General features: G+C 43.2%; 1 protein-coding gene across 1 annotated transcript in view; it reads left to right on the plus strand.

The window, feature by feature from the left end:
• The window catches only part of tm6sf2b (transmembrane 6 superfamily member 2b), a 74,414-nt gene that overhangs the window by 44,734 nt on the left and 15,296 nt on the right, over positions 1-14,384 (plus strand). The window contains exons 5-8 of the mRNA XM_061887920.1: positions 5,558-5,640; positions 5,795-5,919; positions 8,852-8,953; positions 9,020-9,112. Of these exons, the coding sequence (XP_061743904.1) occupies positions 5,558-5,640; positions 5,795-5,919; positions 8,852-8,953; positions 9,020-9,112 (403 nt within the window). The remainder of the gene's footprint in view (positions 1-5,557; positions 5,641-5,794; positions 5,920-8,851; positions 8,954-9,019; positions 9,113-14,384) is intronic.

Here is a 14,384-nt window from a genome sequence, read left to right on the forward strand (position 1 = left end):
CTGTTGGTTAAGTAGCTTTTTACCCAGTTTAAGACCAATCCTCTAATATCATACGATTCAAATTTTTTTGATTAAAATAATGTGATTGTGTCAAGTGCTTTACTTAATCCATAAATTCTGCCGCTGCGCACTGTTTACCATCTATTGCATTGGTAATCTCTTCCGTTTTATGGATTAAAGCTAGTGATGTTGAAATATTATCTTTGTAGCCATACTGGTTCTTTGAGAGTATTTGTGTGTCCATGAAATTGTCCAATCTGTGATTGAACACTTTTTCAAAATTTTTTTTTTTTAATTGTGAAAGTAAAGAAACAGGTCTATAATTTGTAAATTGGTGTTTATCTTCAGTCTTTTAAAACAGTACAACTTTAGCTATAATTACATTAATGGTACTGGAATCTTTTCAATAATAGGTAGAAGAAAACATTTATAGTCCGCCGCGACTACAGTATAAATAGTATCATTTGTCTATAAAATCATTAAAAGTACCCCTCTGGGTCTCCTTATTAACATTATGGAAATGAGAGAAATATAGATGAATTTACAACAAAAATACATTATTAATTATGGTTGTAATGTATACCGGTATTAGTGTAGTAGCGCGATACTAATGAATCATATTCAGTACTATACCTGCCTCTAAAGTACTGGTCCGGACTTTGAATATGACCAATGTATGATGCTGTAACGACTTGGTATCAGATTGATACCAAAATGTGTGGTGTAATCCAAAACTAATGTAAAGTATCAAACAACAGAAGAATAAGTGATTACATTTTAACAGAAGTGTAGCTAAAACATGTTGAGAGAAAGCAGATATTAACCGTAAAACAAGTGGATTAATATTTATTTTTCTACCGCTTGTCCTTAGTAATGGTGACAAAATAATATAAAGGAAAATGACAATATGTTACTGCATATGTCAGCAGACTAAATTAGGAGCCTTTGTTTGCTTATTTACCGTATTTTACGGACTATATATCACAGTTTTTTTCATAGTTTGGCCGGGGGTGCGACTTATACTCAGGAGCGACTTATGAATGAATGAATGATCTTTGTCATTGTGCATGTACAGGTCCAACGAAATTTAGGTTGCTTCCCTGAGGTGCTTTGCATTTAAAGAAAGAAGAAACCACACAATATACAGAAACAACACAATATACAATATGGCCTAAGACCACTAAGAGGCAATGTAAAAAATGAGACAATAAAAAGTATAAAGTGACTAGTAAAACTGACTAGAGAGGAGTAATGCTGATTCCCAGTGTGCTGAGGGGGTGGGAGTCAATATTTCCTACCTTCTATGCTTTGCAGGCTTTTTGTTGTGGATTAAATATGTAAATAAATATGGTAAATATTGTCCAGTTGGCATGTAACCACTGATTGCACAGTCCCGGATCGTGATTGACCGTTGGCTTCCTCATGTTGCACATGGAGTTTTTATTTTAATTTTATTTTTTTACATTCCAGCTGCGTTTAGTGCAGTTATGGCCCAGGTGTAAAAACTGTTCTTGAGTCTATTTGTGCGGGTTCGCATGGTTCTGAAACGGCTGCCATAAGGCAGACGTTCGAAGTGGCTGTTGCCGGGGTGGGATGGGTCCTTGAGTATGTTGGCTGCCTTCTTCAGGCAGCGGGAGTTGTACAGTTCTTCCAGGGAGGGGAGGGGGCACCCGATGATTTTTTGGGCCGATTTGATGACCCTCTGGAGAACTTTCCTCTCTGCTGCTGTGCAGCTGCAGAACCATACGCAGATGCAGTATGTGAGGATGCTCTCCACAGAACAGTGGTAGAAGGACACCAGTACATCCTGTCTCAGGTGGTGATTCCTGAGTACTCTCAAAAAGTAGAGCCTCTGCTGTGCCTTCTTGACGATGGCCGTGGTGTTGGTCCTCCTCCAGGTGAACTCCCAGGAAGCGTAGGTATGAGACTCTTTCCACACAGCCCCCACCAATGTACAGGGGCTGCATGGTAGTTTTTCTCCTCCTGCTGTCCAAGATCACTTCCTGGGTCTTGAGCTGGTTCAGCTTCAGGTTGTACACCCTGCTCAACACTGCCAGCTATTCCACCTCGTCCCGGTATGCCGTCTCGTCGACCCCAGAGATGCAGCCCACCACCGTTGTGTCATTGGCAAACTTTATGATGTGAGGTGGGTGGCTGTGAAGTCGTGGGTGTAGAGTGAGTAGAGCAGGGGGATCAGCACGCAGCCCTGAGGTGAGCCGGTGCTGAGGCTGAGGGCTGTGGAGGTGTGGGTGCCCATCCTCACCCTCTGATGGCAGTCAGTCAGAAAGTCTTTAATCCAGAGACAGGTGGGGTTGGATATTCCGAGGTCTGCTAGTTTGGTCACCAGTCTGTCAGGTAAAATTGTATTATATGCAGAGCTGAAATCTACAAAGAGCAGCCGTACATAGCCCCCCCCATCCTCCATGTGGGACATGGCGGAGTGGAGAGCTGTAGCAATGGCGTCCTCCGTAGACCTGTTGGCTCGGTAGGCAAACTAATGGGGGTCCAATGCGGGCGGTAGGGATGAGAGGATGTGGGTCCGGACCAGTTTCTCGAAACACTTCATTGTGATGGAAGTGAGTGTCACTGCTTGGTAGTCGTTCAGACAGCTGACAGTGTTTTTCTTGGGGACCGGGATGATAGAGGTTTTCAGGCAGGATGGGACGGTGGCCTGGGACAGGGACCGGGTGAAGATGTCGGTGAGGACACCAGCCAGCTGATCAGCGTAGTCTCTCAGCACCCGTCCGGAGACGCCGTCCGGTCCCGCAGCCTTCCTCGGGTTCACAGCTTTCAGTGAGCGTCTGACCTCGTGCTCCGTCACTGAAAGGGTGAGGCTGCTGTGGTCTGCCAGTGAGGTGTGACTGCTGAGTGAGGTGTGGCTGTTGGGTGAGGTGTGACTACTGAGTGAGGTGGGACTGCTTCCGATGGTGTTACCTGAAAGCGGACGTAGGAGGAGTTCAGCTCCTCTGCCAGCTGGGGGTATCCCCTGCCGGCCGGGAGGTTGCTGGGCCTGTAGCTGGTAATGTGCTGGACCCCCTGCCATACCCTCCTGGAGTCGTTGCTTTGGAAGCAGTCCTCAATCTTTGTTTTGTAGTCCTTAGCCTCCCTGATACCACGCTTCAGGCTGGCTCTGGCAGTGCTGTAGAGCTCCCCGTCGCCAGATCTGAACACGGTGTCCCTCTCCCTCAGCAGCCTATGCACCGACTTCGTCGTCCACAGCTTTGTGCTAGGATAGTCTGTGCAGTGTTTTATGTAGCCCAGTACTCCTGATGTGTATTGCCCCAGGTCCACGTCTTCAAAGACCTCCAACGCAGTGGTGCCAAAGCTGTCTTTCAGCTTTTCAGGCCAGGTGTTAATGGTCTTTGTTGTGGTGGGAGCACTTATCCGGGTGGGGGTGTATGCTGGAATGAGTAGCAGGGATATGTGGTCTGACTGGCCCATGTGTGCTAATGGTTTAGCTCTGTAGCCCAGCTTAATATTGGAGTAAACCCTGTCCAGTGTGTTTTTGCCTCCTGTGGCACATTTTACATGCTGGTGTAGTTTGGGGAGCACTACCTTAAGGTTAGCATGATTAAAAAGTCTCCTGCGATGATATGAGCAGCCTCCGGATACATGCTTTGTTGCTGGTTGATTGTATCATGCAGCTGACCTAGCGCCGTGCTAGCGTTAGCATCTGGCACTGTGTACACTGCGGTTAGCACCATGGCATTGTATTCCCTCGGCATTTAATAGTCAGATATTCCAGATTAGGGCAACAGTGGCTACTCACAATGCTTGTGTGTGTTCCCCATGTGTCCTTTGTGAATATTAATAGTCTTCCTCCCCGCGATTTCCCTGTAGCCTCTTTTGTCCTGTCCAGGCGGTGCCGAGTGTAGCCTATTAGCTCGATACCTAGGTCCGTGATGGACGAATGGAGCCAGGTTTCTGTGACTATTAGCACACAGCTATTCCTCACGGTGGTGTTCGTTGCTACCTGTAGCCTCAGTTCGTCCATCTTGTTTGCAAGTGATCTTGCATTTGTGACAAATATACTCGGCAGTGGTGGTTTGTTCGGGCGTTGTCTTAGCCTCTCCAGCAGACCAGCTATGCAGCCTCGTTTCTGTTTACAATCTCTACGCCGCCTGCGTCGCTTTGTTCCGGGTATGGTGTACCGTGGAGATCCGGGTTGTCGCACAATTTCTTACGGGACGTTGTTTACACAAATAAACTCGGCCGTGACGGCTCTTTCTCCGGGAGATCCAACTTCTATAAGATCCTGCCTGGTGTAAACGTTGTTTGCCCGACAGGATGTAAAAAGTCAAATAAAGACGTACATAAATAACAAAAAAGCACCGAACGGGAGAGCGTTCAGCCTCTGCGACTAGTCACGACGCCATCTTGTCTCTCTATATTATTCTTGTGTGAAATGATTAACACATTACCGTAAAATATCAAATATTATTTAGCTCATTCACGTAAGAGACTAGACGCATAAGATTACATGGGATTTAGCGATTAGGAGGGACAGATTATTTGGTTAACGTATAGCATGTTCTATGTTATAGTTATTTGAATGACTTATCCTAATATGTTACGTTAACATACCAGGCACCTCCTCAGTTGGTTATTTATGCGTCATATAACACACCTGTTCAGCCTGTTGTTCACTACTCTTTATTTTAAATTGCCTTTCAAATGTCTATTCTTGGTGTTGGGTTTTATCAAATAAATGTCCCCAAAAACCCAACTTATACTCCAGTGCGACTTATATATGTTTTTTTCCTTCTTTATTATGCATTTTCAGCAGGTGCGACTTATACTCCAGGGCGATTTATACTCCAAAAAAGTTGTCTTGTATGTTCACTATTTCATTTTAAGACAAACTTGAAATAACAAAGATATGTTTAATGTACCGTAAGATTTTTTTGTTAAAATAAAGCCAATAATGCAATTTTTTCTGGTCCCTTTTATTTAGAAAACTACCAAAAAGTTTCAAAATAATTTTGGTACCGGTACCAAATTAACTGCGATGAGATGGCGACTTCTCCAGGGTGTATGCCGCCTTCCGCCCGGATGTAGCTAAAATAGGCTCCAGCGATCCCCGCGACCCCAAAAGGGACAAGCAGTAGAAAATGGATTGAACCAAAATATTGGTATCGTGACAACACTATTAACAGTATTTATGTCTGTAACAGAAAATATTTAAAGTGCATCAATTTGCCTAAAATAATAATAAAAAAAAAACTGTCATTGAAAACTACAAAAGAAAAAATTTTGACAGACTTGAACCATTTGAAAAATAAAATTTAATAAACTCTAAAAATAATACATTCAAATTGATCAGCAACTTACTACTCAGGAGCACAGTTATCCCAACATGCACATTTTTGGTTTGTAGGAGGAAGCCGCAGTAGCCCAAAAAAACTATACTCACCGGGTAACAATACGTGCAGACTACTTAGTGTTCCACAAGTTTTCTTCCAAAAAAAAATAAAAATAAAAATCCCAGTGATCTTAAAATTGCAGCTAATGGTCTGTGATGTGAGGAGAGTTACCTGTCTTTTGTCTTTTCTCCCAGCAAAGGGTACCGCACACTGGGCCTGTTCTGGGCGGGCTCCCTGTGCGCCAACATGAGCGTCTTCATCATCGGCATTGTGGCAGGTGATCGTTAGCAGACTTTTGGCATTTCCCGAATGGCGCATTTTTATCAGGCCGACACCTGCAGTGTCACGTAGCATCAACATCACGAGTCGTGTTGCAAGATCAAAACCAGACTGAAAGACACGTTTGTCTCTGTCCTAAACTTTTCTGGCAGGGAAATACGGCTCGGAGATCCGTCCGGCTTTCTGGCTCAACTTCCTCTTCCTGTTGATGCCGCTGTTGGGCGCGCTCAGACTGTTTGCTCGACCTAAGGACCGACCTCTGATCGGGGGGTATAATGTAAGTGTGACATGCATTGACGTATTTGTATGGATTCAACTGCATTCGCTAAACATGATTAGATTACTGTTACACACGCCACAAGAGCCAAGCTTGCATTTTTTAACATAATTTAATTTCCATGGAATTTTCTCACATTTTTTTTTTCCAGCAGGATGTGACTTTTCAGCCACATCCGTATCCTCTCCCCTCCTGCCCTTACTCGCTTACTGTTAAACAGATGATTAGATTAACGCGTGCAACCTGTGAAATCTAATCACCTGTTAGCTGTGTCTCGCCGTCAGCACATGCACCGCCCCTATCCGATGGTGCTCATCCTCAGCACCATAGACAGCGGCGGGGACCTTTGCTCCTGCAAGCACGCTGGCCACACATTGCCTCCACAATGAAGTATTGAACTGTTTGTACTGCTTATTTTATTGAGCAAGGTGGCAGCTATCATTTACAGTAACTGAATGACTGAGAATAATTGCAGTAAATAAGACAAATATGCTATGCAGCTGCCACTTCTACAGCTTTGATTTTGTGGCTTACTGTATTTTCCGGACTACAAAGCGCACTTAAAATCCTTTTCCCCCCTCAAAACTCGACAGTGCTCCTTAAAACCTGGTGCGCCTAATGTACGGAATAATTCTAGTTATGCTTACCGACCTCAAAGCTATTTTATTTGGCACATGGTATAATGTAAAGTGTGACCAGTAGATGGCAGTCAAACATAAAAGATACAAGTGGATTGAAATATGATGGCAGGCACACACAGATACAAGGAGACTGCAATATGACTCAAGTAAACACCAACATTTTATAGGTTCCATTGAAAATATAGAACATTACAGATGGCGCTCAAAAATCTATTAAAATGTTTTAGTAAGACTTTGGTAAGCCTATTTCAGCTGCGTTCGGGCAGAAGGCGGTGTATGTCCAGGTGCATGTCTTTGGGGGTGGGAGGAAGCCGGAGTACCCGGAGGGAAGCCACACAGTCACTGGGAGAACATAAACTCCACACAGAAAGATGCCGAGCACAGAATCGAACCCAAGACCTTCGTATTGTGAGGCAGACACACTGACCCCTCTGCCACTATGCTGCCCCAAACCAGTAATTATAGTCTGCAAATTATGTGTTATTGAGTGTCGATGCTGTCGAGAGCTCGGCAGAGTAACTGTGTGATACTCTTCCATATCAGTAGATGGCAGCAGGTAACTGATTACATTGTTGATGTTGGAAACAGCGGGAGGCAGTGTGCAGGTAAAAAAAAAAAAATGCTTAAACCAAAAATGAAAAAAAAGTGAGTGCCCCTAAGAAAAGGCATTGAAGCTTAGGGAAGGCTGTGCAGAACGAAACTAAAACTGAACTGGGTACCAAGTACACAAAAACAGAATGCTGGACGACAGCAAAGACTTACTTTGGAGCAAAGACGGCATCCACAATGTACATCCAAACATGACACGACAATATCCACACAGAGGAGGATAAAGGCAACTAAAATATTCTTGATGGCAAAAACAAAGCAGATGCGGGAAATGTCGCTGAAAGGAAGACATGAAACTGCTACAGGAAAAAAACCAAAGAAAGACAAATAGCCACCAAAATATGAGGGCAAGACAAGAACTAAAACACTACACACAGGAAAACCGCAAAAACCTCGGAACAAGTCGCGGCGTGATGTGACAGGTGGTGACAGTACACTTACTTTGAGACAAGAGCTATAGTGATGCATGATTGGTTATGGTTTAAAGTCATATCCAACAATTGCGACAATGACGTTTTACTGTCAACTGAGTTTCATTTTTTTATGATTTCTGCTTGTGGTGTGCCTCCGGATATTTTCAACGCAAAAAATGTGCCTCCTTTCAAAAAAAGGGTGTAAAATACTGGTCTAGACCAGCGGTTCTCAAATGGGGGTATGCGTACCCCTGGGGGTACTTGAAGGTATGCCAAGGGGTACGTGAGATTTTTTAAAAATAGCAACAATTCAAAAATCTTTTATAAATATATTTATTGAATAATACTATGAATATGAATGTAAGTTCATAAACTGTGAAAGAAATACAACAATGCAATATTCAGTGTTGACAGCTACATTTTTTGTGGACATGTTCCATAAATATTGATGTTAAAGATTTATTTTTTTGTGAAGAAATGTTTAGAATTAAGTTCATGAATCCAGATGGATCTCTATTACAATCCCCAAAGAGGGCACTTTAAGTTGATGATTACTTCTATGTGTAGAAATCTTAGTTTATAAGTTTTTAGTTATTTTTATACCTTTTTTTCCAAATAGTTCAAGAAAGACCACTACAAATGAGCAATATTTTGTACTGTTATACAATTTAATAAATCAGAAACTGATGACATAGTGCTGTATTTTACTTTATCTATTTTTTTCAACCCAAAATGCTTTGTTCTGATTAGGGGGTACTTGAATTAAAAACATGTTCACAGGGGGTACATCACTGAAAAAAGGTTGAGAACCACTGGTCTAGACTAATGGGGATCCTTAATAAAGTAAACCCAACAAAGTTTGATAGTGCCCAGCAGTACACATTTTCTCCCCCAACTACCAACTAAGTAGCAAACTACCAGTGCTGAAAACAATACCTCTTCCTGCTGGATGTGAATTGTGAAGTGAATAATATTTATATAGCGCTTTTCTCAAGTGACTCAAAGCGCTTTTACATTGTGAAACCCAATATCTAAGTTACATTTAAACCAGTGTGGGTGGCACTGGGAGCACGTGGGTAAAGTGTCTTGCCCAAGGACACAACGGCAGTGACTAGGATGGTGCAAGCGGGGATCGAACCTGCAACCCTCAAGTTGCTGGAACGGCCGCTCTAACAACCGAGCTGTACCGCCCATGATAAGCCATCGTTCCTGCCAAAATCAATTACCCTTGCACGCTGTGTTGTAACGCTGGCGTCCTTCCACCTGCAGGCTCAGCACGCGCAGAGCATGAAGCTCATCTGGCGACCCTCTGATCTGATCCTGGTGTTTCTCCTGTTGGCAGCCATGGCCTTCACCGTCCTCCGAGGCCTGGTGAGAGAACGCCTCCTTCAAAATGCACGTCTAAGACGGTACTGACCATGGTGCGTTTCGCCGTAGGCGGCGCTGGACTCGCCGGTAGGAGCCTGTACTTTCTACGTGAAGCACTACGAGCCCTACTTGAGGGATCCAGTGGGCTACCCCAGGGTGATGGTGGGTTCTGTTTACTACGTGCTCCACGATTGTCTCTCCAAAGTCATAACAGACCCTATAATGTGGGCCACTTCCACAAGAGTACCCTTATCTCGCCCACTTCACTGATTAAAGAGACACTTTTATTACTGCAGCCTCGACGGATGAGGGTGGTTGCCTCGGTGTAGACTCGGTCTTTGCTTTGTTCCAGATGGATAAGCCATTGTTTATGCTTTTATTTGCTCCCAGCGACGACCCCACGCACTTGTGTACACAACCTTGTCAATAGGTTATCCGAAGACATTGTCGGGGCGGCGGTCCGCACACTCATTGATCAGAGGGAGCCCGTTGCATGCTGAGAACTTGATAAGATAATCCTTCACATAGACCTCCCCCCTCGTCACTGTCAGTGTGGATGTGTGTGCTGAATATAAACACAAACAGCCCAGGCTTTTGTGCAGCTGAAAAACAGGCAAATGTTACTGGTTGCATAAAGTAATACACTATATTGCCAAAAGTATTAGATCACCTGCCTTGACTCACATATGAACTTAAAGTGCCATCTCATTCCTAACCCATGGGTTTAATATATCAGTCCACCTTTTGCAGCTATTACAGCTTCAACTCTTCTGGCAAAGCTGGCCACAAGGTTGTGGAGTGTGTTTATAGGAATTTCCCACCATTCTTCCAAAAGTGCATTGGTGAGGTCACACACTGATGTTAGTCTCCGTTCTAATTCAACCCAAAGGTGTTATATAGGGTTCAGGTCAGGACTCTGTGCAGGCCAGTCAAGTTCATCCACACCAGACTCTGCTATGCATGTATTTATGGATTTTTCTTTGTGCACAGTCATGTTGGAAGAGGAAGGGGCCCACTCCAAACTGTTCCCACGAGGATTGGAGCATGGAATTGTCCAAAAATGTTTTGGTATCCTGGAGCATTCAAAGTTCCTTTCACTGGAATTAAGGGACCAAGCCCAACTCCTGAAAAACAACACCACACCATAATTCCTCCTCCACCAAAATTTCACATTCGGCACAATGCAGTTGATCTATTGATCATCAGCAGGTTGTAAACCTTTGAAAACACAGAAACAGAGAATAAGTCTAATTGCAGAGGTATTTTCAAACTATGTTTTACAAATGCTTTTATACCTCTTAATACTTTAAACTTTCTATACAATGTTTTAACTTTTACACTGCAAAAACTGAAATCTAGGTAACATTAAATATCTCAGATAAGGGTGATATTTGCTTATTTTCTGTCTGAAAATATAATTTTTCTCACTAAGCAGATTTTGTGTTAGTGTTTTACTTGTTTTAAGGATTTTGGTCCTAAATGATCTCAGTAAGAGATTACAGCTTGTTGCTGAGATTTTGATGACCTATATTGAGTAAAACATGTTTGAAACTAGGATATCAAGTGTTGCAAAGCTGTGTCATCAACCTCCAAAACCAGACTGGTCCATCAGATTGCCAGATGGAAAAGTCTCCACAGCTCTAGACTCCAGTGGCAACGTTTTTTACAACACTGTATCCCACGCTTTGCATTAGATGCAGCTGATCGGCCTTGAAAACCCATTCCATGAAGCTCTCTGCGTACTGTACGTGGGCTAATTGGAAGTTCAGAGGAAGTTTGGAGCTATGTAGCAACTGACTGCACAGAAAGTCGGCGACCTATTTGCACTATGCGCTTTAGCATCCGCTGACCCCTCTCTGTCAGTTTATGTGGCCTACCACTTAGTGGCTGAGTTGCTGTTGTTCCCAAACTCTTCTATTTTCTTACAATAAAGCCGACAGTTGACTATGGAATATTTAGGAGCGAGGACATTTCACGACTGGATTTGTTGCACAGGTGCCTCCTATGACAGTTCCACGCTGGAAATCTAGTTAAAGTACCAATGATTGTCACACACACTAGGTGTGGCAAAATTATTCTCTGCATTTGGGCGGCATAGCTCGGTTGGTAGAGTGGCCGTGCCAGCAACTTGAGGGTTGCAGGTTCGATTCCCGCTTGTGCCATCCTAATTACTGCCGTTGTGTCCTTGGGCAAAACACTTTACCCACCTGCTCCCAGTGCCACCCACACTGGTTTAAATGTAACTTAGATATTGGGTGTCACTATGTAAAGCGCTTTGAGTCACTTGAGAAAAGCGCTATATAAATATAATTCACTTCACTATTCTCTGCATTTGACCCATCACCCTTGATCACCCCCTGGGAGGTGAGGGGAGCAGTGGGGAGCAGTGGGCAGCAGCGGTGCCACGCCCGGGAATCATTTATGGTGATTTAACCCCCAATTCCAACCCTTAATGCTGAGTGCCAAGCAGTGAGGTAATGGGTCCAATTTTTAAAGTCTTTGGTATGACTCGGCCGGGATTTGAAATCACAACCTACCGATCTAAGGGCGGACACTAACCACTAGACCACTGAGTCAGTCACCATCTCATCACAGGGCCAATACACACTTGACAGTATTCACACATTAAGGCCAATTTAGCATGCAGTAAAATCTATATTCATAGTTAATATTGCAAATCCCACTTTATTTTCATGTACATTGTGGGTGTCCCATTTAGTAAAAAACTGTAAAAATCCATTCCGTTTTTTGAGGTGGTCTGCCATAACATTTTTAGAATTATATCGGACATTGTGACTTGTATTAGTGTTCCTGGAAAAAAAAGGGACCCAAACACACGTTGTCATACTTGCCAACCCTCCCGATTTTCAGGGGAGACTCCGGAAATTCAGGACCCCTCCCGAAAATCTCCCGGGGCAACCATTCTCCCAAATTTCTCCCGATTTCCACCGGGACAACAATATTGAGGGCGTGCCTTAAAGGCACTACCTTTTGTATCCTCTACAACCTGTCGTCACGTCCGCTTTTCCTCCTTACAAACAGCGTGCCGGCCCAGTCATAATATTTACGGCTTTTCACACACACAAGTGAATGCCATGCATACTTGGTCAACAGCCATACAGGTCACACTTAGGGTGGCCGTATAAACAACTTTAACACTGTTACAAATATGCGCCACACTGTGAGCCCACACCAAACAAGGATGACAAGTGATTAGGACACTTGATTTGGATTGGTGGCCAAATACTTTTGGCAATATGTACACACCTGATGACCTCTTTATTCAATGTGTGACAGATTACTCTCGCACGGGGGTCAGCAACGCGCGGCTCTTGAGACGCATGCGGCTCTTTAGCAACGCCCTAGTGGCTCCCTGGAGCTTTTTCAAAAATGGAAAAAGATGGGGAAAATATTTGATTTAATAATTTGATCATTTTTATGTAGAGGACAGACATGACACAAACCTTCCTAATTGTTAGAATGCCCACTGTTTAATATGTTTGTGTTTATTCTTCACTGAAGACAGTATTTGGCCAGCGACATTTTGTCCTAATTTTGGCAGTCCTTGAACTCACCATAGTTGGTTTACATGTACAACTTTCTCCGTCACTGCCACAGAAAGACATGTTTTATGCCGCTCCTCATTTGTCCCATTTTGTCCAAACGTTTTATGCTGTGCGTGAATGCACAAAGGTACGTTTTGTTGATGTAATTGACACACATGGAAGGCTAATAATCCATGCTAACATGCTATTTAGGCTAGCTTTATGTACATATTGCATCATTATGCCTCATTTGTAGCTATATTTGAGCTCATTTAATTTCCTATACTTACATCCTCTGTATTTGATTTATATGTGCATGCCTCATGACATTATCTGCATGGGAAATTGGCTGCAATTCTAAATGTGCCATGTTGTTCCAGACCACAGCAAACGTTACAATGTTGGTCCAGACCACAGCAACATTACCCAGCTTGCAAAGATTGTAACAAATCCATTAGAAGAAGACAGCCTATCAGTTCCTTTAACTTGGGCACACGCATCTATACCTTTGGCAGATTTAAAAGGGAACATTATCACAATTTCAAGAGGGTTAAAAACAATAAAAAATCAGTTCCCAGTGGTTTGTTGCATTTTTTTAAAATTTTTTTCAAAATGTTACCGGTCCCGGAATATCCCTAAAAAAAAAGCTGTAAAGTGCCTTTTTTTCGCTCTCTACGAAGACACTATCCATTTTCCTGTGACGTCACACAGTGCTGCCAATGTAAATAAACAATGGCAAATAGCACAGCAAGATATAGCGACATTAGCTCGGATTCAGACTCGGATTTCAGCAGTTTAAGTGATTCAACAGATTACGCATGTTTTGAAACAAATGGTTGGAGTATGAAAGTATTGAAGAAGAAACTAAAGCTATTGAGCGAAAAGCTATCGACGCTATTCATAGCCATAGCGTGGCCGAATAGCTGCGTTAGCAACGCCGGTAAAATGTGCGGAACAAACTATCAGGACTTTTGCATCTTGTGACACAGGAGCAACTTAAATCTGTCGATTGGTAAGTGTTTTCTTCGCATTAAAAGTGGGTGGAAGGAAACGTAATATAGTTGCAAATGCATCTGCAGGTTATCCATACATCTCTGTGCCATGTCTGCTTTAGCACCGCCGGTAAATAGCATGTTAGCATCGATTAGCGTAGGATGTTAGCATCAATTAGCTGGCAGTCACGCCGCGACCAAATATGTCTGATTAGCACATAAGTCAACAACATCAACAAAACTCACCTTTGTGATTTCATTGACTTTATCGTTGCAAATGCATCTGCAGGTTATCCATACATCTCTGTGCCATGTCTGTCATCGCCGGTAAAATGTGCAGACACTCCGGCACATTCAATGAGGGTCTGGTGGCAGATTTCTTGCCACTTTCGCATCTTCGGGCCAGTGGTGCAACTTGAATCCCTCCCTGTCAGTGTTGTTACACCCTCCGACAACACACCGACGAGGCATGATGTCTCCAAGGTTCCAAAAAATAGTCGAAAAAACGGAAAATAACAGAGCTGAGACCCGGTGTTTGCAATGTGTTAAAATATAAATGGTGGCTGTATTACCTCGGTGACGTCGCGTTCTGACGTCATCGCCAAAAGAGCGATAAACAGAAAGGCGTTTAATTCCCCAAAATTCACCCATTTAGAGTTCGGAAATTGGTTAAAAAAATATATATGGTCTTTTTTCTGCACCATCAAGGTATATATTGACGCTTACATAGGTCTGGTGATAATGTTCCCCTTTAAGCCAGTAATTTCCAGGAGTTATCTCACCCTCTAAGACACTTAATGTGTTGCCTTCACTATAACACTTACATAAAAGGCTTTTAACTGACAGATTTGTTTTGTATTTCTGGTCTAATATGGCGCTTTCAACATTTTGAAGTTA

The sequence above is a fragment of the Nerophis ophidion genome, linkage group LG26 (assembly GCF_033978795.1).
Source record: "Nerophis ophidion isolate RoL-2023_Sa linkage group LG26, RoL_Noph_v1.0, whole genome shotgun sequence".
Classification (NCBI taxonomy): Eukaryota; Metazoa; Chordata; class Actinopteri; order Syngnathiformes; family Syngnathidae; genus Nerophis; species Nerophis ophidion.